The following is a 25661-nucleotide window of genomic DNA, read 5'->3' on the forward strand; positions in this document are numbered from 1 at the left end:
TTTTTTGCTCTACGCGGGCCTCTCACTGTTGTGGCCTCTCCCGTTGCGGAGCACAGGCTCCGGAAGCGCAGGCTCAGCAGCCATGGCTCACGGGCCCAGCCGCTCCGTGGCATGTGGGATCTTCCCGGACGGGGGCACGAACCTGTGTCCCCTGCGTCGGCAGGCGGACTCTCAACCACTGTGCCACCAGGGAAACCCTGGTCTTCCTTTTAATTACCTTATAGATTAGATTATATGGTCATACCATAATTTATTTTCATATTGCTCTATTGAAATTTTTAGCTATTTCCTTATTTTTGCTTTTATAAATAGTGCTGCATTAGATGACATTGTATTTAGATCTAAGAGGTTTTGTTAGAGAGTAACTAAATCCAGATTACCAAATGATAGGGAATACAAATTATTAATTTTCCTAAACACTTCCAAATTTTCCACCCAAATTGTACAATTTATGTTTTTCACAATGTGCGATAGTTGTCATTTCAACACAATTTCAGGGACTTTAATATCCAATTCTTTTTTGTTGTTTTTTCACTTAGGTTCATTTGAAATATATTCTTTTCACTTCAGCTTTCATTTTATTAATGAGATTGAGCATCTTTTCAAATGTTTATTGTTGTCTTTTCTCTGAATTTCCTGTCTGTAGTTTCACATCTGTATTTACTCTTGGATTATTTGCTTTTTGTGGTTCATACTTAGAAGTCTCACTTTTTTTTTTTTCTGAGAACAAACCCTCTGTCTTCTGAATGTTGCAACAAGACTTGAATGTTTCAACCCTGAATTCTACTTATTCCAAAGACCTCAGTTCCTTTATAGCCTGACTTTCATTTATTATGCTGAGTTCAATTTGTCCCAGAGACTGAAAGAAAGCATTATTTATGTTTCATTATGGTTTCTTCATTTAGAATGAGGAAAATATGCCTTAGACTGTGAAATGAAAGCCAGAGTCCAATAGTATTTTTAGTGGTAGTAATAAGAATTAGACTTGTGCAAATATGTGATGATTCTCAGCCTTGCCTATATTACAATCTCCTATGGAGATTTTAGTCAGACTAGGGTATCAGTATTTTTAAAAGCTCACAATTGATATTGATGGTCCTTTAGGTTTGAAAACTATCATTGAAAACACTAAGATTTTTCTCCTTTCAAAGTATTTTTCTAGGCAGAGTAGAATACGCAAAGCTCCAAGAGCACATGGGCTCTCATTTCTTCTTACAGGTGTATATCCAGCACATAGAAGAAGAGTGTCTGCCACATAAAGCAGTCTTCATGATGTGTTGAATGAACTGATTATGCTTTTGCTATTAAATTTCAATCATTTTCTAATGCTCCCAATCAAAGGTTATACTTAGATCATGTTTAAATTTCCCAGCCTTTGGAATTCATCTTCTATATGTGGTTTTTACTAGTTTTGACTTTCAAGTCTATGGTGGCAGTTCATCAGAACTCTCATGCCTTATCTTTGAAATAACTGTGTTGAATCTATTTGACGCACCAAGCCAAGAACAAAACAATGCAGAAATGCTAGGCTAATTGTATGGTCACTTGGCTCCTAGTTGTAGCTCAATAAAAAATTGTTAATTTGATTTAATCCATAAATCAGAACGTAAGGATTAAAATTAATAAATAAAATCTTTTCATGCTTTTTTTTTCACCTTTTAAGGCCATCTCCACAGGAATAGTGAATGTGAGGTTAGAAGAGAGATTTGTTTTTATCAGAATCCCATTTTTATAGGTGATAATTTTAAACAAAATTCTGTGAGAAGGCATTAAAGAGACTTGAAAGTTGCAATTTCAAATTTTGGCTACCACTTTTTTAAAGTATCAGCCTATCACAAGGCTTTAGAAACTCTTCTACTTTAAACATTTAAACATCAATTTTCTTTTACCTGTTAGCTCAGTTTTCCTTTAATAGTATAATTTATTTAGCCCTTGTAGACTTCACCATTATGGCAGAATGAGTGTATGGAGCATCTCACTTCACAACCTTTATGTCTCTTGATCTTAGTTATTATGTCAGTTGTTTAAATCAGAGACTATATGTGAAAATGTTTTAAAATGTAAAGTACTTCATGCTAGTATTTTATTTTTATGCTTTTTCATTTTTCTCATTTTCTCAGCACTTAGCCTTCTTATATAGTATTTGTCGTTGAATAGTTTTCATTACTCACATTTTTGTTTTGTAGTTTAGTATATTTAAATATTCTTCCAGCATTATTAAACTAGAATCATTTTATCATATCTTAAATCTTGTTTTATTTTGATAGAAATTTATTAAAATTTAATGATGCTTTTATTAAAAATTAATGGATACGGCTTCCCTGGTGGTGCAGTGGTTGAGAGTCCGCCTGCCAACGCAGAGGACACAGGTTCGTGCCCCGGTCCGGGAGGATCCCACATGCCGCGGAGCGGCTGGGCCCGTGAGCCATGGCTGCTGAGCCTGCGCGTCCGGAGCCTGTGCTCCACAGTGGGAGAGGCCGCGGCAGTGAGAGGCCCACGAACCGCAAAAAAAATACAAAAATAAAAATTAATGGATAAGGTAGGTTTGTCTTAAGACATTTCTATATTTAGGAATCAGATAGAATTATGTAATTATTAAGGCTAACTTCTTCTGGAGTTTCACGCCAGCAAAGAAACCTGATTGATTTCCTTCCCCAAGGTTCTCTTACTCCCTTGCTTTTCTTGCCTGATTACAGCTTGGTTTTTTTAACGCCTTCTTCCTTCTGCTCATCCTCTCTGCTTACCCCCACCAGAAGATTCTGTAATAGAATGGCCCTAATTACACTTAGAACACTTGGTTAATACTTAGTTACAAAATGGACTTTTGGTACAAATACAAAGTTGAATTGTTTTCCAAGATCTGTCTCCTTTATGATACCTTGATACCTGGCCTGATTTGTCTTTGACAAATGATGTGTTTCTCTTGCATAATCTAAGAATACTCAGTTTCGTGATTGATCCAACAAGTTATTACAACTTTTAACATACGGTTTTATGCGTTTTTTTCCCTAAAATCAAGAAATTTTAGGACTTTTGCTAGGTAGAATTTCAGGGGAGCAAAAGAATAGTTTGCAAAAGTTATTCTTAGATGAAAATGAGTCTTCAAACATTGCATTTTGATAGGGCAGACCTGAAATTGAAAGTTTGGTGATGAATGAACATATTACTCCCCCAACCATTAAAAATTCCATATAACATTACGTGAATTAATTTTGAGCAGAAGTCTGCCACAGATGTTTTTAAAACACTGAGGCAGTTAATTCTGTGAATTTAGCGTTACTGTGATACGATATTAACGAACAATTTCTGTTTTGGGCATTCTGAGTCTGAGGTACCTAAGGTGGCTATGAGTGTGCCCAACAGGCAATTGGATAAATGACCATGGAGATGAAGGAAAGTTAAGGTGGTGTCATTAGTATTTACTAATAAATTTTAAAATCATGATCCTTGCTGAGATTATTCAGTTCAGAGTAGAGATGGAGCAGATGATCCGTGATGAGTTCTGTGGCTTCCAGCAATTAGAGTTGGGGTGAACAAGGGAGAGTCAGAGGAGCAGAGGCCAGTGACAGTTTAATGCAGACACTGTTTTAATAGAACTTGTACATGCTCAAAATATATTGTTTTGTGGACTAAGGTTTTTTTCTTTTCTGGGTGGGTATAATTGACATTTAACATTGTATTAGTTTTAGGGATACTACATGATGATTTGATACATGTATATATTGCAAAATGAATACCACAGTAAGTTTAGTTAACATCCATCGCCACAGACACAAACATTTCTGTTTTTTGTCTTGTGACAACAACATTTAAGGTCTATTCTCTTAGCAACTTTCAAATTTGCAATACAGTGTTGTTAACTATAGTCACCGTGCTATACATTACATCCCCACGACTTATTTATCTTATAACTGGACGTTTTTACCTTTTGACCACCTTTATCCCTTCAACCATTTTGCCCATCCCCCCAACCCCTGCCTCTGGCAACCACCAATCTGTTTTCTTTAATCTATGAGCTCAGTGTTTTGCTTTTTTTTTTTTTAATATTCCACCTATAAGTGAGATCATACAGTATTTGCCCTTCTCTGTCTGATTTATTTCACTTAGCGTAATGCCTTCAGGATCTATCTGTGTTGTTGCAATTGGCAGGCTTTTCTTTTTATGGTTGAATAATATTCCATTGTATATATGTCCCACATTTTCTTCATCCATTCATCCACTGATGGACGTTTGGGTTGTTTCTATGTCTTGGCTGTTGTAAATAACGCTGCAGTGAACAGTGATCATGGGTGTGCAGGTATCTTTTCAAGATAGTGATTTAGTTTTCTTTGGATAAATACCCAGAAATGGAATTACTGAATCATATGGTAGTTCTATTTTTAATTCTTTGAAGAGCCTCAAAAATGTTTTCCATAGTGGCTGCACCACTTTACATTCCCACCAATAGTGCAAAAGTGTTCCTTTTTCGTCACTTCCTTGCCAACACTTGCTATTTCTTGTCTTGTTGACGATAGCCATTCTAACAGGTGTGAGATGATACCTCATTGTGGTTTTGATTTGCATTTCCCTGAAGATTAGCGATGTTGCGCACCTTTTCCTATACCTATTGGTCATCTGTATATCTTCCCTGGGAAAATGTCTGTTCCAATCCGCTGTCCATTTTTTAAACAGATTGTTGTTTTTTTCTAATAAGTTGTATGAGTTCTTTATATATTTTGTATATTAACCCCTTACCAGACACATGACCTGCAAGTATTATCTTCCATTCGGTAGGTGGCCTTTTTATTTTGTTTGATGGTTTCCTTTGCTGTGCAGAAGCTTTTTGGTTTGATGTAGTCCCACTTGTTTATTTTTGCTTTTGTTGCCTTTTATAGATTGTTTTTTAAACTAAATATTTGACATATTCTTTGCATGGTTCCAAGCACATTTCTGAATGTCTTTGAGGAAGATAGTTTTACATAGTGCCAGAATGTGTGCAGTAAGAGATCACATTAGCAGTGGATCATTAAAGTTGGGATATGGTGTCCATCCTTCCCCCTTCCCCACTGCTTCTTCAGGACTTAAATTATTTGAGGTCACTAAATTCTTATTCAGGTTGAAAGAGTTTGCCAGAAATTTCTCATTAACAGGGATGCCCTTTGGCCTTCCTCTCACAATTTGCTGTCTTTCTCTTGAAATAAGTCCATTATTAAAGTCATTTTATTTTTAAAAAGTTATCGACATGAAAATTTTAGGATTCACGAGGAGTCTTATTAGATGTTTATTGTCACTGATGTCACTGAGAGCACAGGGTAGCAGATGAAAACCCAGTTTATAAATTCTGCAAGGAGATTCAAGACAATTAAGTGGGGACTGGCATAGACATACCATGGTTTTTACTATCCGAAAGTAGATTGTTCCTGTGAAACCTTTTGCAAGCCGAAATGGCTTAAAGCAAATAAGCTATTACCTGAGGGCACATCTTGCTAACTGGATGTACCAGATAAATCAAGATAAAGTGCGAATGCTCACAGAAACAGTTTAAAGCAATGGCAGTTTGATGCTGAGTATAGCTCCTGGGGAAGGAGCTTGGTGGTGCCACTCACTGGGGTACGCACTGCCTCTGTAGATGGCTCCCTGCAAAAACAAATGCTGAACCTATTTTCACTTTTCACCATTTTTGTAAAAGTGAAAATCCTCTTTGCATGTTTGTTGTTGTTAATGAAAATAGGTATTAATTTAGGTCTTTTGTAAAAGCAAGGCGGCATAAAGTGAGCTTTTGAAAAGCCTGTAGCTAAATGCGATTGAGGCATGCAGAATCCTGTCATACTCCATATTTTTTGGCATGTCTGCTCTTTGTTTTCCCCAGAATCTAAACTATAAAATGAAAGAAGACATTTATTAGATGTCTACTATATCCCATATACAGTGCTAAGTACTTCCACTTTGTAGTCTTATTTTGACCTGACACCAGTTTCGAGAGGGAAGTGTATTCAACCCGTTTTATAGAGGTCAAGAAATTGAAGTTTTGGTTATTGGTATTTAGAGAGGAACAAGAAGAAAAGATACTCATCAAAAGTTATATGCAGAGTAGAATTCCATAGTCCATTTTTTTTAAGCTTACAATATCTGTAAGCATGTTTAAAGGAGATGGAAAGGAAGTCACGTATTTGAAGCCTAATGCTGTGATTTTAGTTGTCCATTTAAAGTATTTTTCATCTCTAAGTGTTGTATTCCTATGTTGTCTTGATGATGACCTTAATTTTTTTCCCCCTCTCTTTTGGTTTCAGAGGAAGAACTTGTCTCTTTTTCTCAGCATTAGTTTGTTAACTTTCTGGGGAACTTCCCTTTTGGGTGCCCGTTTATACTGGATGGGAAACAAACCACCAAGCTTTTCCAACTCTGACAACCCAGCTGCTGATTCGGATAGCCTCCTGGCTCGCACACTCACCTTCTTCTACTTGCCAACCAAGAACCTTTGGCTGTTGCTCTGCCCAGATACCCTCAGTTTTGATTGGTCAATGGATGCCGTTCCTCTGCTCAAAACAATTTGTGATTGGAGAAACCTACACACTGTGGCCTTCTATACTGGACTCCTCCTCCTTGCCTACTATGGTTTGAAGAGCCCAAGCGTAGAAAGAGAATGCAACGGGAAATTTGTAACAAATGGCAAGCAGAATGCAAATGGACATAGCTGCCATTCAGAGGTGGAGTACCGGAACTCAGAGATTAAGCCCAGCTTTCCATCCAAAGTAGAAAATGGCATTAAAAATAATGTGTCACAGAGAACACGGCTTCCTTCTACAGAGAACATTGTTGTTTTGTCTTTATCTTTGTTAATAATACCCTTCGTTCCTGCCACGAACCTATTTTTCTATGTTGGCTTTGTAATTGCAGAGCGAGTACTGTATATTCCTAGTATGGGCTTCTGCCTCCTCATTACAGTGGGTGCGAGAGCCCTTTATGTCAAAGTCCAAAAGCGGTTTCTCAAGAGCTTGATTTTTTATGCTACAGCTATGTTAATTGTTTTCTATGGACTCAAGACGGCGATCAGGAACGGAGACTGGCAGAATGAGGAAATGCTGTATAGGTCAGGGATAAAAGTAAACCCAGCTAAAGGTAATATTTTATTTTATGCTTTTGCCTGCACGGTTTACTTTTTCTGCCGTTTTATATCTTTGCTTCTTGCCTTAAAACACACAGTATTAAGGAAGAAGAGGTTCTTTTACTCAATACTTATAATTTTTGTCTTTTTTTAAGCGAGGGAGCAGTACCATTATTTTAGAAACATCCAGCATTCCATATTTGGAATAGGGAAGTGTTTTCCTATGTTTCTGACTATACTTGTCCAGAGGAATTAGAGCTCCTATTGTGTAAAAATACTGACTATCGTAAGAATTTAGAAAAAGGCTTGGTTTCCACATTCTAAAATACTGGCACGGACATCATCTCTTTTCATCATGCAATGAAAGTCAGGTTATCCCACATAAGTATAGTTCAGCTCTTCTGTTTTCCAAGCACTGCCTGAGGAAATACCACGAGGCTTACACTGATACCTTTAAAAGATTTGGAGGTAAGGCCACCTCTGAACCTTGACATGGTGTCTATAGGTATCAGTGTGTGTGCGTGCAAGTGTGAGTCACCCTTAGCTTTGCAGAGACTAAATAATCTGGGTATTGCCAAGCAGTTCTCATATTCTTATTTGAACGTCCTTAAGTCACTTAAGGAAATAAACTTTTCACTATACAAGGAGAAGATGGGGCATATTTTTCATTACTGCTTTTGATTTAAAAAATTATTTTAGTAAATCTCAGAATCTATTGCTTGAGTAGAAAGTAGCCTTTAAAGCATAAATGAATAGTCAAAAGCTGTTAATTCATTGATCTCTCTGGTTTAGGCAATGAATGATGAGAGAAGCTAGAGAGCAGTTGAATGAAAAGAAGTGTACATTTTAAGTGTAGAAATATATCATAGTAAATAGTGCCAAAGAGTCTTGTTCTTCATAAGGCACTTTTTAGTGTTTTATCCTTCAAATTATGGTTGCTTGCATAGCATTTGAACTGGGCTTTTTCCAACACATTTCTGTACCAGTTATTCAAATACTGAATGTGTGAAACTGTTCCTAATGAATGGAATGGCCTGCTGATATGTATCAGGATATACATATATCCAAAGATCTAGATGCCCCAGAAACAACTCTGACATCCCTATCGATTACCAATTAAGTCAAGAGTTCAGTGAACCACTGCTCATTTCTTTCAGCCAAGGGACTAATTGTTGGTACTTATAATGCTTAATAGATTGCAGAGATTTTAATGGGAGTAGAAACATTAAACTTGAGCTAATACAGAGCATAGAATTTCTCAATTCTCTTGGAAAAATTTTTACCATGTGGCTTTTTAGGTAGTGAGTGCTGCGCGGTTTATTGAATGCCTGAACCCCAGTCATGCTGTAAAAATTGTTGCAATCAGTTCTCAACAGAATGCTTTTGAGCTAGTTTTTCTTCACTGGTACATGTAAATATATAAAACAAAGCTATGTTGCTAGTTTATTTTCCTGCTGTTTGAAAGAGATACACAGTAAGGAATTAAAAGAAAACCCCAGCATATTAATTTCATCACAGGGTTGTTCTAAGGATTTGTTAAATGTATTGGTTAAGTTTCAGGTTAAGCCACTGTAACAAAGAGCCAAGATAACAGTGGCTTAAATAAGATAGAAACTTTATTCTTTCATGTAACAATCTAAGCCTGTGCAGTCCAGCGCTGATAAGATGGCGCCATGGGTTTTCTGGATCCGTGCTCCTTTGCTTTTGTTCCCTTGCCATCTCAGTAGTGTCACCCTGTCCAAGTGGTCCAAGATGCCTCAGCATCACATCAGCACTTCAGCTAACAGGAAGAGGGAGAGAAAGGGCAAATGGTGGGTGTTCCCATTCTCTTTAAGAGCATATCACAGAAAGTGCCACACCATGCTTGCTCCCAGACTGTTGGCCACACCTAGCTACAAGGAACGCTGAGAAATGTTATCTTTATTTTGGGAAGCTAAGCACCCAGCCAAATTTTATTACTCTTGAAGAAAGGGAGGGCAGATACTGAGATGCCAGTGTGATTAGCAGTCTCTGTCCCAGAATAAGCAAAAGCATTTCGTAAACTCCTAGATATTTTCCAGCATTAGCTACTGTACTGCTGACACTTGTGATTCCGATTTTGCTGAAGTTATTTTGGTGACATGGTTAAGATGACTGATCATTTCTGCATTCATCCATTCACTGAGTAAAACAATTTTTTTTTAATTTATTTTATTGATTTATTTTTGGCTGCGTTGGGTCTTTGCGGGCTTTCTCTAGTTGCAGTGAGCAGGGGCCACTCTTGGCTGCAGGTTTCTCGTTGCAGTGGCCTCTCTTGTTGCAGAGCACGGGCTCTAGGCACATGGGCTTAGCCGCTCCACAGCATGTGGGATCTTCCCGGACCAGGGCTCAAACCCATGTGCCCTGCATTGGCAGGTGGACTCTGAACCACTGCACCACCAGGGAAGTCCCCAGTAAAACAATTATTAAGCATGTCTTTGGTTTCTGATATATTTCCATGTCTCCTTCTTAGTACTTAAGAAGTGCTATAGTATTTAGGTACTCCAAATTTTATTAGTTAAATGAGTACACAGCTGACCAATAGTATAAATTTTTTGAGGCATCAGAAATTGAATTCCTGAATAACGCCCCCTCCCCAACCTGCGCCCCAGCCAGCTGCTTTACTTACAGCATTTGCCATCTCAGTTGGTTTCAGCTCCATTTTCTCAAAAGCTCTGACCAATACTTAGGAGTCTTCCATGCCTCCTCTTTTTCTTTTGCACCCTACCTCCATTTCATCAGCAAATCCTTTCTGCTCTCTCTTCAAAAGTACATCCAGAACTTGACCGCATTTTACCACCTCCACTGCTAACATCATGGCCAAAGTCACCATCATCTTTCATCAGATTATTACTAAAAACCTCTTAAGTAATCTCCTTGCTTCTATTTTCTTGCCTTTTAGCATGCTTTTGTGAAAGTCGGACATGATGTATCAGGTTATAGGAACTTAGGTAAACAGGCTTAATGTGAGTTTTAATGTTAATCTGGCTCTGAGTTGGGCCAGAGTGGGTTTAATGTTTGCTGTAGCTATAGGTGCCAGAGGCATTGTATTTCCCTGGTGTCCTTGTTCTTGTCTCCCCTGTTGTCTTTGGGCTTCCCCAAGAACTCAGAGTCTGTATTTTGCATCTCTTTCCACTGTAAATTCACCATTTTTATAATGGAGCCCTGTGTGTTGGTTAAATGTAGGAGAAGGGAAGTGTCCTCTTATTTGGTAATTAAATCCTGGTGCCTCTGGGCTGTAACCTTTATGAAAGTTTCTTAGCTTTCTCTGTGTCTCCTAATTGGGACAGGAAGGCCAGAGGGGATAGGAGTGATAGGGATGACTGTCCCCCGCAGCTCTGGGTAAGGCCACTCCCCTGGAGAGTAGACCTTTGTTATGGAGGGGGATCAGGGCTTATTTCATAAAATTTATATTTCTCCTCCTCTTGTAGAGCCAGGAAGGCCTGTTTCTTGGCTCTTCAATGTGAGAATGGGGGTCCTTGGAGGTAAAACCCACAAAAGAGTAGAAGCCCCTAAGACTGTGGCCTCCAGGAGTTTCTCCCTCTTACTGAAGCTCTTCCACAACTCAGCTTCCAGCAACTCCTCTCAAAATCGCCAGTTACTTGTTCCTATCAGTTTCTGCTCCAGGTAATCTCATCTCTGCATGACTGGATTTTCCAGTCTCTCCAGATTTCCTGGTGATGGTTTGCCCAGTGACCTCAATTCACTGATGGTTCCAAGAAAAGCCGTTGGTTTTGCAGTTCCTTTAGCATTTTTTTTTTAATTTTTATTTTATTTATTTATTTTTTGGCTGTGTTGGGTCTTCGTTGCTGCACGCGGGGTTTCTCTAGTTGCAGCGAGCGGGGGCTACTCTTCGTTGTGGTGCGTGGGTTTCTCATTGCGGTGGCTTCTCTTGTTGCGGAGCATGGGCTCTAGGCGCACAGGCTTCAGTAGTTGTGGCACGCAGGCTCTAGAGCACAGGCTCAGTAGTTGTGGCGCACAGGCTTAGTTGCTCCACGGCATGTGTAATCTTCCCGGACTGGGGATCGAACCCATGTCCCCTGCATTGGCAGGTGGATTCTTAACCACTGCGCCACCAGGGAAGTCCCCAAGAAAAGCCATTGGTTTTGCAGTTCCTTTAGTGTATTCTTGTTGTAAGAATGGGAGTGATGAGTTCCAAGCTTTTTACATGTCTGAGCTGAACTCCTGCTTCCATTTTTCCATCCTTAGCATCTGCCTGCCATCAGCAGCCCTAATGATTCCTTCGAAACGTAAGCCAGCGTATGGTGTTCACTGCCCCCAGTCCTCTACTGGCACCCATTTCTCCCAAAGTCAAAGCACACAATCAGAGACTTGACACTGTACATCTCCCAGCCTTGCCTTCACTTGCTTCACTCCAGCCCTACTGGCCCCCTTTGATGTGCCTTCTCTATCCCAGATAAGCCCGTGCCTCAGGGCTTTGGCACTTGTCATTGCTTCTTCTTGGAATGTGTTTCCCAGGACAGTCTCACCTCTACCTCCCTCACCTCCTCTAGGTCTCCAGTCCAGTGTTGCATTATCAGTAAGGTGCTGTATGTAAAACTGTCAACCTTTTGAAAAATTGCAACTACCCCTCTGCTTCTGCCTTGTCTAGCATTCCCTATCCTCTTTCCATATGTTTTTCCCATAACACTTAGGACCATTTGACATACTATATTTTCCATGTTTCTGTGTTTATTGTTTGAATGCATTGTCAGTGTCCATTAAAATGCACGACACAAGAACGCAGGGAGTTTCGCATTTTTTTAATGCTATATATGTAGCGACTAGGACAGTGCCTGGTAGAGAGAGGGCATTCAGTAACGAATACACTGACGAATAAACTTTAGTCATAATCCTTCTCCTGAAAGAGTTTAGAGAACCTGTTTAGAGATAAAATGTACATTCATTAAAGGAAGAGAAAGTGTGAAATATGCTGTTGATACACCAGGTACTGAGGCATGCTCCATAATAAGAGGGATAGAATTGGGAGTGGAGTTAGTTTTGGACTCCACGAGTGCCTTGTGTGACATATGCTTCCATTTTGATGCAAGGCAAAACTTTTAAAATCCAGGTTCCTGATTTTTTCTGTTTATAACATACTAATAAATATAGTTCTGGCTACAGTGACTCCTTTAGCAGTTATGAGACTGGTCATAATCTTTCTTAAGGTAGATTTTTCTAAGTCTGTGATGTTATTTGAGCCTAGCCAAAGATTAGAAACCCTTTAAAGCCAGTCTTATGTAAGGTTGTCTGAGATTACAGTTATTTCATTGAGTTAGTTTTTCTTTCCCTCCTTTGAACGCCTTTGCAAATTTTGGAGTACTTCAGTCTTCCGTGTACTTTAACAGAATATGATTTTAAGCCTCATGAAGCATTATACATGAAAGCTGCTGCCTTCAGTAATCGGTCCTGCAGACAGCTGCCAGTCATTAACTGATTGGATGCAAATGATGGTGGGTAGAGCCTGTCACAGTGACTGTGTTGCTAATTTATGGTTTAAATCTGGATAGTGGAGAAATGATAGCTGATTTGGACTATGTAAACTACAAGTCCTACCTCATTATGTGGTTGATAATGTCAGGAAAATACTAGACATAGTTGATTACCATAGTATGCTGATTTCACAATAACTCTTTGCATTTTTGTGCTTAGGAAAAAGGAAATTTTCTTTGATGACTGCTTTAATGAGCAAGCCACATAATATTTAAAAGGTTTCTTCTTTTGAAACGTGTGTTTAAAGCACCATTTTTTATAAACTGTATTGATTAACATTTGCTTGAAACAAGCATTAATTCATTACAAGGTGGTTCAATGTATGATCACTTTCCTTCTTGGCCTCTGGCCTTATCTAAATCCCCGTGTGTCTTTGGCTCTTACAGAATTTGGCACCACTGATTTCTGCTCTCTAGCTTTCAAGGCCACTCCACAATTTTCACTGTCTCTCATTTTCCACAGCTGTCTCTTGTATGGTTTTGCCTCCTCCCCAAACTGATTCATTCTGCAGGGTTCTGTCCAAAGACTGCCTTCATTTTCCTTTCTCTATAGAATCTAGACCACTACCTGGGATATAGTGCGGGGTCAATAAATGTGTCATTGAATTTCTAAGTTACCTTCCCCATGACTTCCTATCTATGTGGAACTTCTCCACCTGGGTGATTTGTCCACATCTCAAACTCTTCACCAGTCTTCCCTAAAACCACCTACTCACTGACTTCCTTAGTGATTAAGGTCAGAAGCAGAGACTAACAAAGTTATTATAGATAAACAGATCAGTGGGCACATATACATGAAAAAGAATGATAACATATAGGCAGCATAGCTGGTGTGCTAAAAGGCATTTACATTTTTTCAAGTTACAGATTAAAAATCAAATCAGCTCTTTAGAATGGTTGGTTTATTAACTCTATATCAATTTGCTTTAGAGAACATGACTATGCTTTTTAATTGTTTGGAAACAATTTCTTAAAATAATTAGGAACAATGAAGCAGCGTTCATCCAAGGAAAATTTAACAAGAAAACATTTATTTTAATGCCTTTTTCTAATGTAAATATGTGAAATGATAGATATAAAAGATGTGTATATAATGCACGTATTTGAAACTCTTAAGGGTGATTACTTACACATCCTATATTCGACGCCTCCTTATGCAAATGACAAATATTGCCCATTTAGATATAGAAAAACAGAAACTAAATAGTTGTTTCAGCCATGCAACATTTGACAATTTTTCTTTTTTCCTGGATTTCTGTAAAATTGACACTTCAATTTCAACTTCACATGGTTGCAGATTTCAAGTAACAAGTATGTGGAAGGAATATCATTTTATGAAGAAAACAATTCATAATTTAAGTGAAATCTAAACCTCTTAAGTCATGTGAAACTTGACTAATTCCTTGTGGATTTTATGGTCTAAGTTTTTGATTACCTCTAATTGACTGTCTTCTTTAACTATGGTAAATTGCAATTAACCAGCTAGCTTTGAGATTGTGTAATAAATCTTATATTTCTTAGCTAATTTGTCATATTACTTCTGAAGATGAAAAATTTTCAAAAGAGGTACAGATTTTTATGAAAAATAACATGAAGCAGTTAAGTCAGGAAGGAAAACCAGTATAATATCTTATCAGATTGGCTGGCCTGAGTTAAAAAGTTGTAAAATACAGATTTTCATTTTTAATAGATATGGTAGGAGATAGCTAGGAAAAAGCCCCCTAAAAGGCTGATTGAGAGAAAAACAAGGCGAAGTGGAATCAGGTTTCCAGAGGGTAAAGAAATTCAGTGTTTCTTCTCAATTCATCTCTTCTGAGTAGAAAAAAGAAATATAAAATAATGGGACTGACAAGAGTAAAATGAAAATGTCTCATTGGCTCAACCAAAGGATTTAAACAAGTAAATCTGCTAAATTGTTAAAGCCCCTTTTAAACATTTGATTCTTGAGGAAATGAATTACGATTGTTTCTCAGTTGAGATAGAGTAAGTCACAGTAGTTCAAAAGCATGTGGTTTCCTTGCCTCTAAGAATGGAGTAACACATAAATCTTTTCTTTGGTTCCAGCTCTAATGGCTGCAAGTACAGTTGTGTAGGGAAGAAGAAAACAAAAAAATAAAACAGACCACAACAGACTCAGTGAAAATGGTCCTACGGTGTTTTACCAGTGAAGTAGGTGACGTACTGCTGTTTCTTTGGGATTATCCGTAACAGAACTTTTAGAATCTTTATGGGTTTTTGAAAACCCTCAAACCTAAAATTAGTGTTGCCTTAGATTGAATATGTTTACCAGTGGTTATATTTCAAAGGAACTGAAACTCACATATAATTAAAATAAGTGTAAAGTTACTTTATTCTGATTTCCGTATTAGTTTTGTATTTGATTCTTAAAATGCTCTAATATTTCTTTGCCTTTTTTTTTTTTTTTTGCGGTACGCGGGCCTCTCACTGTTGTGGCCTCTCCCGTTGTGGAGCACAGGCTCCGGACGCGCAGGCTCAGCAGCCATGGCTCACGGGTCCAGCCGGTCCGTGGCATGTGGGATCTTCCCGGACCGGGGCGTGAACCCATGTCCCCTGCATCGGCAGGCAGGCAGGCAGACTCTCAACCACTGCGCCACCAGGGAAGCCCTCTTTGCCTTTTTTTTTTTTTTTTATTAAACATATATGAAATATTTCATTCATTGAGAAATATATACACATACCTCATATTTGAACCACTTAAAGGATACTACTAAAACATGCATTTTGCAGATTAAGAGAAAGCTATTACCAGAACCTCCCCCATACCTCTTCTTAATTCACAGTTTTGTTTCTTTCATTTGTGTTCTCTTATTTTATGCTAGAACCCCCATTACAACCTCAAACAAGAGTGATGACAGCAGGATTTTTGTCTTATTCTTGTTTAAGAAAGAATGTTTTAAATATTTCACCATTAATTATGTATATTTTATAGGTTTTTCAGTAGACAGCTTTTATCAGTAGCGTTTTCCTCTTATTTCTAATCTAAAATTTCTTTTTAGGAATTAATGTTGATAATGATATTTTCCACTCAATCTATTTATGTTAATGATTTATATTAATAGATTTTCTAATGTTGAACCTACTTTGCATTCCTGGAATAAGCCCAAAAATTACTTATAATGTTTTATCAAATTTATATTCTTCTAAATTTGTTTTTCACCCATGTCCCTGAGTGAGACTGGCACTTCCCTTCAGGGGGTTTGAGTTTGTTCGGCTTCTCCAATCTGACCTCCCTTTTGAAGCCGACTAAACCCCAAGCCCTTTTCCTCTTAGTTTCACAGACGTACGCAAGGTGAGTACCATCTTCAGAACTGTTTAACCTTCTGGATTCCTGCTTTCAAGCAGTTTCTAAGCTTAGGGATTGCCCTTACTTTCCCATCAATTAATACATTCGTTAACAAATATTTTGTAATTTCTGTCTAGCATGTGTTCTGTACTAGGAGGCAATCTCTGAACATCGAGTTTCACTGTACTGTCGGAAAGAGAAACACCTAAGAAATATCCTTCAGTCTAGCATCTATTAAGGAATGGGCTAGCTATGTTAGAAGTTAGAGTTTGAGAATAGAATTGTTGTTTATGACATAGAAGATAGTTTTGAAATTTTAAATTCTCCTTCCACAAGAGAACCAAGTTGCCCAAGTAAGCTAAAAAGTGTAGTAGAGCACTGTCTTAAGCAAAATCAAATTACAGGTATTTGACCCTTATAAAACACAGAAGGGTAATGTATATTTGTTTTCTGCTGTAATATAAACTTGCAGATAATGTCACAGATATAGCAGATTTTCAAGAAGACAAACACACGTTTTTTAGTTTTACCCTTATTACACGTGCACACCTATGACTGGTGATGGTGGAAGTAAAAGAAAATTCCAGTTAAGTCTCAAGGGATTATGGAAAAATCTGAGATATTCCAAGTCATATAATTATTGAAAAAGACTTGGATGTAGAAGACTGTTTATATATAACTGTATGGGAGAAACAAAGTGTGAGCCCTATTGTTAATGCATATGGGTGTTAAATTAGAAATCTCTCCTCCATTTAGTTTTAGTTTTTAGTTTAGTGTTAAATTTATTTCTAATTTAAAAATAGGAATATTACCATCCAGGGGGATCTAGTGGAAACATATATGTGCTTACTAAAATATAAGGACCAAACACTAAAAGATATGATTTAAAAATGATAATATTATTTACCAAGTAAGACACTACAATCCAACTTGATTAAATAGTAGAGAGAAACAAGCACAAACAAACAAACAAAAAACCTTGCTCGAGGGCTGGACTCTGTTAGGGGCTTCGTTGTGTCTTGTATTTAGGAGTCTAAATCCCAATGATGTTAGCTGCTCTGAACATTTATTCAGTCACCTTAAACAGCATAATTCAGTTACTCTATGTAAAACACCATGGGATATTATATTAAAACATTAACATCTTTTTTGGGAGTAGTGTAGGCATACATTTTAATTGGGAGAACTTTCTCTCTAGGAATTGGAAGTTTAGAAAGAAGGAACTGGATTAGATATGCAATACAATAGCTAAGAGTCAAATTTTGACAAGAACAGATAACTGAGGTGTCAACGAACTTTTTTTTTCAACTCTTTCCCTGGAAGGCAGAGGAAACTTATAGTCTTGTAATGTTTGGGGCTCTGCATACTATAACTGGGAGTTTGTATAATAAAGAAATGCGATAAACTTTTTCTTCTCTTCCTCTCTTTTCTTTCCTCGGGAAAAGAGTAAATTTCTCAAATTATGTATCACGAGACTACCAGGAAGGTGCAGGAGATCTGAGATATGTTGAGATAATATCTGGTTTCTGGTTTTACTTTATCAGTTGGCTTATCCTTTTTTTTTTTTTTTTTTTTTGCGGTACGCGGGCCTCTCACTGCTGTGGACTCTCCCGTTGCGGAGCACAGGCTCCGGACGCACAGGCTTAGCGGCCATGGCTCACGGGCCTAGCCACTCCGCGTCATGTGGGATCTTCCCGGACCGGGGCACGAACCCGTGTCCCCTGCATCGGCAGGTGGACCCTCAACCACTGCGCCACCAGGGAAGCCCGGCTTATTCTTTTTGAGTTTTACAAATAAGCTTTGGTGGTTTGCAAAACTGGTATAGAATACCTCATTGCTCTACTTAGTCTGTTTTCATATTATCTGAATATTTCCCAAGGGCAGCTTCAAGTCGTGTTCACTCTAGTGGTTAAAACTGAATGCTGTTGTCCATATTCATGGGAGTGTTGAAAACAATTTTCAAGTAGAGATAAGTTTCTGGGTTTACATAAACAAAGCATGAGCATATTAATTAATGCTGTTGTCCAAATCCATGTGTTGTGTGTTTTTCTTATCTCCAATCACTATTTGAAATTACTTTTGCTCTTGCAATTCTATTATTAGGAAGCAGTGGCACAAGATTTTAAAAATCTCTTTTGCTTTTACAGTTTAGGACAATGATTTTGAGAAAGTTTTTCCGGGCAGGTGATACAGTCACTAAAGTTCTTTCTGTGCCATACCTTTGGGCTCTGTGGTGCGATTCTAGAACCAGGAGTCTTAAGTGGTACTTTGATCAGAGACCTGCCTTGCTTTGATCATGGCTGTTGGTTCCCAGCTCATGTCTAAATTGAGCCTGGAGTAGATATTTACTTTTGAGGTTTTTAAGTTAAAAGTTCAGACTTAAAGAAGTATATCCTAACCCCGATCCTGATGATTTCATAGGGAAATACAGCTTCTCTGTGGGTTTTAATCAATCTAAAATGTAAATCCTCTGAACGTCAACACCACTTAGGACTCATGGATGGAATATAGGGGTTTATGCCTCTAAAACCACATATCTAGTCATAATTTCTAGTTGGTAATATTTATTAAACACTAATATGTATCCAGTAGATGTGTTTGGTGTAAAAGAGCCTTTAATGGCCTCTGAAAATTCCCTGTTGGGATCCAGTCCAGTTAAGATTAGAGCTTCAGGAAAGTGGGCCAGCCCTTCTCTTTCTCATAGTGCTCAACTGATGTGAGAATGTCATTTTAGTGCATTCACCCTTCTGGTTCTTCCTATTTATTTTACCCCTCTATGTACTAGCTTCCTTCTGCTGTTTGGAAGTAGACTTTCTGAGTTGTACGTTTAAGGCTGTTAAATGAGTAACATCATCCTTTGTTTCAATACTGTTTCTCAAGTGATGCAAAAATGCCTCATACAAGTACTGGCTGCACAGCCTTTGAAGAACCCTTATCTATTTGTCCTGTAGCAGCAAAAAAGGCAAAGAAAATTGACCTCCCTCTTTTTTTCTGTTGTTCGTAGTTAGCTGAAAGTACAGAAGAAAATACATTAAAATAATAGTTGCCCAAGATTTGTGCATATAGAAAGGTAATTGATAATTTTAGAAATTTATTTAATAGCTAATTTTTCTTCTCATTAGCATTCATAAGTAAATATTTTTCTACTCACATAAATATTTTATTCTTGATACTTGTTTTTACTGATCATTTTTCACTTTTTGAAATGCTGTTTTCTCTAGTTATTAACTCTACTTTTTCCATGTTCAGCACTAGGTGCTGAGCTAAGAGTGACTGTTAAAAATTAATATATTGGACTTCCCTGGTGGTGCAGTGGTTAAGAATTTGCCTGCCACATGGACCAGTACCAGTCCGTGGCCCGGGGGTTGGGGACCCCTGCTATAGTGGACTTTTTGTTTATAACAGCCCCTCCCAACTTTCCCTTCTCCTCAACAAAAAGTTTCCTCTCCTTTCTTTGCTGGACTCGCATGTGGTTTGCTATAGTTGCGTGTCTCGAATTGCAGTTGTTTTCTGCTCCCAAATAAACTTGCTTTTGCTTTGCTGGTATTAAAAAAAAAAGAATCTGCCTGCCAATGCAGGGGATACGGGTTCGATCCCTGGTCTGGGAAGATCCCACATGCCGAGGAGCAACTAAGCCCGTGTGCCACAACTACTGAGCCTGCGCGCTACAACTACTGAAGCCCGTGCGCCTAGAGCCCGTGCTCCACAACAAGAGAAGCCACCGCAATGAGAAGCCCGTGCACTGCAACGAAGAGTAGCCCCCGCTCGCCATAACTAGAGAAAGCCCACAAGCAGCAATGAAGACCCAGCACAGCCAAAAAATAAATTAAAAAAAATTAATATATTGAATATATTAATGTAATATAGCGTATAACATGGTGTCCTGATGGATGTTTGAGATATACTGCATGTTTATCTTAGGAACTGATTTATTTTTAAGAAAATGTAATCTTTGATTTTTATTATTTTTCTCTTCTTAAAACTGGCTTTGAGAGTATTTAATGTTGCTTTGAGATTAGTTTTTCTTGGCCTGGATTTGCTTGGCAATGAAATCCTCAGTAGCATGACCATAGATTCTAAATACAGGAGATACACTGTTAAAGGGTGTATCTAAGTTGTTATGATTTTTATGGATGATGATCTATTAATGACATTATTCCTTTTCCATAGTAATGTACTTTGCAGAGTTTTATTTTCTTATTTAATTATCTCAGTGATGCTGGAGTTTAACTTGGGCAAGCATTGTTACACCTGTTTTACAGGTGAGAAACTAAAGGAGAGGTAGAATGCTTAGGGAGAAAAGGCATGGTAAGTAGGGCAGATTTTTCAGTAAGGTAGATCGGGGTCCTAATCCTAACCCAGACCATGAATAGCTGTTATTATCGTCCTTAGAGTGTCAAGTGGCTGATCTGTATAGTGAGTATAGCAATACCACTGTGTGGGACAGAGTGTGTGTAGCACCCTAGCCCAGGGTTTGGCCCATATTACATGTTTACTTACTACTGTTAATAAGAAATAGGAGAGTCCAGTAATTTACTTCAGTGTACCCAGATCTAATTGTTAACAGAATTAGAACTAAAACCTTAGGTTTGGGATATTTTGGTTTATGTTTCCACATCAAATTTCCTTTTAGTGACACATAATAGGAAACTAACCTGGGGCCCTTCGATGGCAGGGACCCATCCAAATGATGACAGGATTCACTGTGAGATAAAGTAGATTATGAGATTGGAGTGTAAAGGAACAAAAGAGAGAACTAAAAAAAAAAAAAAAAAAATCACTTCTCTGTTTTCCCCCTGGAGTTGTTTAGAATTCCTGAACTCTTGCCCTTCCTAAAGGTTGTTCATCTTTTAGAGCTGAACCAGACTCAAATGATACCAAGTATGTCGGAGACAAACTCTAAGAGATTCTTTGGTTCTATTATGTTCCTTATATGAAATCAGAAGTAACTCAACTACTCTGTAGAATTTACAGTCAACCTATGGTAGTGATTGAACAGCCTCATAGGCTAAGAGATCAGCCAGATGTGAGGAATTTCTAAGGAGTCTTTACTGAATTGGTATGTCTTTTGTATAAATAGGGTCACTATATACCAGTTATATATTCACCAAGTGTTTTAGATTGACAGCGTAATAGGCCAAAAAAAGGGTCTGTTGGTAAGATTTGAGGAGAGCCTCAAAGCACAGGTGATTCTAAATTCTTCCTTGTCCAGTCATTATATTTGCAAATGCAATTGTATTTGCTGTCTTCATGTATAATGCTGTGGGTTAGTTAATCAGAAACTTCACAGAGAGCACATTGCTATCAGAAAGGAACATAAAGAGATTTGTTTTCTTTTGATGGAGAGGCAATGGGAAAAATTTTGAGCACAGTTGGGAAATGAAAGAGTGAAGGCTTCCACAGGTGAGACCCAGCTTCACAGACCATGCGTGGTACTGATAGCAGACACTGAACTGTGGACCTGGGGGTGGCTCATAGTTAGTCAGAATACAGTAGAGATTGCAGATGGTAAAACGCTAAGGAATAACCCTAGATATGTTAAAACCAAAAAACCTGCACTGGACTGTATATGTGGATATTAAAACATGTACATAGATAGCGTAGTGACTAACAATGCTGTGAAGACAATGTTAACATATCAGTGGAATACTAAATTTTATCTTTTCATTTTTAATACTTTTTTCCCTTATTAGGAATAAACTTATTTTTAGGTCCGTGTGAAGTAACCAAAGGTAGGGAAATGAGAAATAATTGCATATTATAAAATTGCTCTAATTAGAGTGTAAAAGTGTATAGTATATGTATTCCGGTATCATGAATCATAATCTTTAAATTATGTGTACTTTTTCCACTTAACATTTTAGCCAGGCAGTTTTTTTTTTTACCCACTTTATGTTCGTTTCTATAATAATCCAAGGTATAATTACTAGGAAAAATAAATTCTTATAGGCTTATAAGGGCTCATATTTCCCTGGAGTCACTATCATACAATTAGTAAAAAGCCCAGGCTACAAATGTTGACTCCCTTACAATGTTTGTTAATGGATAGAATGAGAAATCATTCTGGTTAACAAGAAAAAAAAAACACATTCACATTAATTTTAAGTTTCATGCAGTTGAGTGGCTCTTTTTTCCCCTCCTTCTACTTTCTTTCTCTTCCCTTTTCACTGAGATTAGAAATTTTAACATAATTATCCTTTATATTTTAAAATGACATTTATTTAACTTATATCTTTAGTAACACCATTTTTGGAACACATCTGAAGTCCAAGTGTTCCATAGTGATTAAAACAAGGGCTTTGGAACCAAGCAGACATAACTTTTAGCTCTGTTAGCTTTTAAGTGTCACTTTCTCTGAGGCACAGTTTCCTCATCCAGTACAGGTACACTAGGCACTCCTGTATTTATTTTCTTTTGCTGCTGGCCTGGCTTAGATAACTGGCAAATTTCAATGTTTAAACCTTTTTTGGGGGGTAGCATTCTGATTTCAAACAAGTAACTTAGAATTGGAGGAAGCAAAATTTAGGATTTATCACCTTTTTTTTTTTTTGCGATACGCGGGCCTCTCACTGCTGTGGCCTCTCCTGTTGCGGAGCACAGGCTCCGGACACGCAGGCTCAGCGGCCGTGGCTCACGGGCCCAGCCGCTTCGCGGCATGTGGGATCTTCCCGGACCAGGGCACGAACCCGTGTCCCCTGCATCGGCAGGCGGACTCTCAACCACTGCGCCACCAGGGAAGCCCTATCACCTTATTTAAAACAGTATTAAATGTTTCAATTTTGCCAGATCTTTACATAGAACTTGGTGTTGATATAGGGACTAAAGACATATATTAAAGTTATAAAGTAAAAATAAATTACAGCTGAAAGCAGAAGTCAAAAATGGAGTCCTTGCTGATTCTGGTGGCTGTGTTCACTGCGCCAATGAAATGGAAATGCTGGTATGATAACCCTGAGGCATGACTGGATGCCTGAATGTTAAGTAGCTGAAATTTGAATATTAAGAGATTCATTCATCTTTTTCTTTTAACATCTTTATTGGAGTATAATTGTTTTACAGTGGTGTGTTAATTTCTGCTTTATAATAAAGTGAATCAGCTATACATATACATATATCCCCATATCTCCTCCCTCTTGCATCTCCCTCCCACCCTCATTCATCTTATTAGCTAATTTTTCAAAGAGTAATGCATGCCGTAATCATAAAATTATTTAAACTTTTTTTTTTATAATCAATGAATATAAATATCTCCAAACTTTTAGTGTAAAGTAAAAATATCCTTGAATGGCTTCCTTGGTGACGCAGTGGTTGAGAATCCGCCTGCCAATGCAGGGGACACGGGTTTGATCCCTGGTCCGGGAAGATCCCACATGCCGCGGAGCAACTAAGCCCATGCGCCACAACTACTGAGCCTGTGCTCTAGAGCCCGTGCTCCGCAATAAGAGAGGCCACCGCAGTGAGAAGCCTGCGCATGGCAACAAAGAGTAGCCCCCCCTCGCCACAACCAGAGACAAGCCCGCGTGCAGCAACAAAGACCCAATGCAGCCAAAAATAAAATAAGTAAAATTAAATTAATTAAAAAATATATATCCTTGAAAAAATTGCTCAAATCTCCCTGCATTGATTTTGTGAAATATATCAAGTGCTATGAAATTGCAGTAGTTAATTTACAGTAAGTTTGAATTACTTTATGAACTTAGAACTGCTGTATTTGAATGAGGGCTTTGAAAAAATTTTGGAGGGATTCATTGCTGTAGATCACTTAACATTTCCAGAAGGGGTTCACATTTGATTTTCTCTTTAGAAGATCTTTTGCAAGATGGGAATATTTAATTGTTTTTCTGCCTTTCAAAGGACATAAAATAAACTGTGGCAGATTGTGGACAAAGTACAAGAGAAGCTTTCCCTGTGAGTTAAGGTCAAGTTTCTTAGTAAGTGGATACCTTTTAGATGCAGTTAAATACCAGTGTGAAGGGCCCTTGAGATATGAGTTATTCTTGCTTCTTTGCTTCCTGACTTTGTTTAAAAGAAAAATTTCGTTTTCTTTTTGAAAATAAAATTACAGATGAGATTTCCTAAAGCTTATCCAGTGATACCTAGAAGCATCTGTTTGCTTTTCCTTAATATAATCATCGTATATGCTTAGTCCTAAGAACTAAGTCAGGTACTTGTTAAACAATGCTTTTTAAATCTCTTGTCACATGTAAGGCATCTTCGGGGCACTTAGGAGTCCTTGATAAATGTACCTAAATCCCCAGTATCTTTGAGCAACAACCATTTATTTACATAGGTAGACTCTGTTCTCTTTCCATTGCATTAACTAGAAAATGTGACATTTAAAATTCCATTCCCAAAGAAATGTAAAACACTTAATATATTGTTTGGCATTAATTTTTCTGTGGTATAGAAAATACATTATGAAATATGGGTACTAGATAGCTTAATTTGTTGTTTCTGGAGTATTTTGTCCCTACCAGTTCTGAGGGGATGACTCATTTGGATAATTTATCTTGGTTCTGTATCATACTCTAGTCCCTCAATTAAATATGTGTAAATATTGAGTACTATAATATGTGATCTACTTTGTATTCTGACTCAGTATTGAGAGGGAGAGATTTCGATGCCTGGAAACAGATCTGGTTCTCTATTGTCATTAACTTTGCAATATAAAAAATTAAGTTCAGTTCATACATCAATGAAATGGGTATAGTAATGGACCTCAAAGGTTATTTTTGTGTTAAATAAATTCTGGACACTGTCAAGCATATAGTAAACTTTAAATAAATGAAAGCACTGTTATTTTTATTATCCCAATATACATATATTTTTATTCCTTCTCCACCTCCCCTTCTCCCTTCACCTTTTCCTTCTCTTTTTCTCTACCTAGGCTTGTAGTGGTACACATTAAGGCCATGAAATGGGACAGTAGTCCCCCAACAAGAGCAGCTTCTTATAGTATAAACTGTGTCAAAAATAGGAATAAAATGAGTACTCTGAATATTTTGAAATACTGTTTGTTGGGAAAAACTTTCAAAAATTACATTGAGATGTTAGGATAAACTGATTACATTTTTTTAAAACTTCAAATAAGTGCTTTATTATCTACAGTGCTTTAATGTGTGAATTGGATTCATCTGGGCACACTATTAAAATATAGACTTTGAAAAACTAGATACATTTTTTTAGGCTTCACTCACAATTTCTTGGAAGAATTTCAGGGATTTTATTCCAATCAAACTGTAGTTTTAAAGGTCACTGCAGTGAAATAAATGCATCAATAAAATATATGAGATTAAAAATGTAAGAAGTGTAAATGACATTAAATATTAATGAAAATACAAGATCTTTAAGTTATGTTGGTCCAAAGTATAATTACCAAGTGAAAATTTGAAGATAATCTCAAACATCTGTTTCGAATTGTCATAGTACAAGAAAAAGTTTAGTGAATGTTAAAACCCTTTATTCCTGAAGTAGGATATAGAATAACCCCATCTCTATTTTAAAAGAATGTGAAGTGTGACCTTCATTTTCCTTTTGTCCATTCTTTCCTATCCTCCCCTCCCCTCCATTCTCCTTTTCATCCCCTGCTACCCAGCTGCAGAAGTTAACTATATTCCTCAGTTTGCAGCCAGTTTTCAGGGTGATCCCTACAACTTTCCTCTCTTTTATTTATGTATTTATTCCCTTTTATCTCTATTCCTAACTTGAATTTATTTCCCTTTGCATCATAGGTAACTGCTCTAATGTACTTGATTTGCATCCT

General features: G+C 37.6%; 1 protein-coding gene across 5 annotated transcripts in view; it reads left to right on the plus strand.

Annotated features, from left to right (window-relative positions):
- TMTC2 (transmembrane and tetratricopeptide repeat containing 2) overlaps positions 1-25661 on the plus strand; it is an 842237-nt gene that overhangs the window by 194186 nt on the left and 622390 nt on the right. For all 5 annotated transcript variants that reach the window (XR_003791067.1, XR_003791066.1, XR_003791068.1 and 2 more), the window contains one exon: positions 6270-7098. Coding sequence is in view for 2 of the 5 variants with exons in the window: in XM_029204988.1 (XP_029060821.1) it covers positions 6270-7098 (829 nt within the window). In the remaining 3 variants the exon portion in view is untranslated. The remainder of the gene's footprint in view (positions 1-6269; positions 7099-25661) is intronic.

Source organism: Monodon monoceros, unplaced genomic scaffold (assembly GCF_005190385.1).
Source record: "Monodon monoceros isolate NGI ecotype Baffin Bay Population unplaced genomic scaffold, NGI_Narwhal_1 Super_Scaffold_6, whole genome shotgun sequence".
NCBI lineage: Eukaryota > Metazoa > Chordata > Mammalia > Artiodactyla > Monodontidae > Monodon > Monodon monoceros.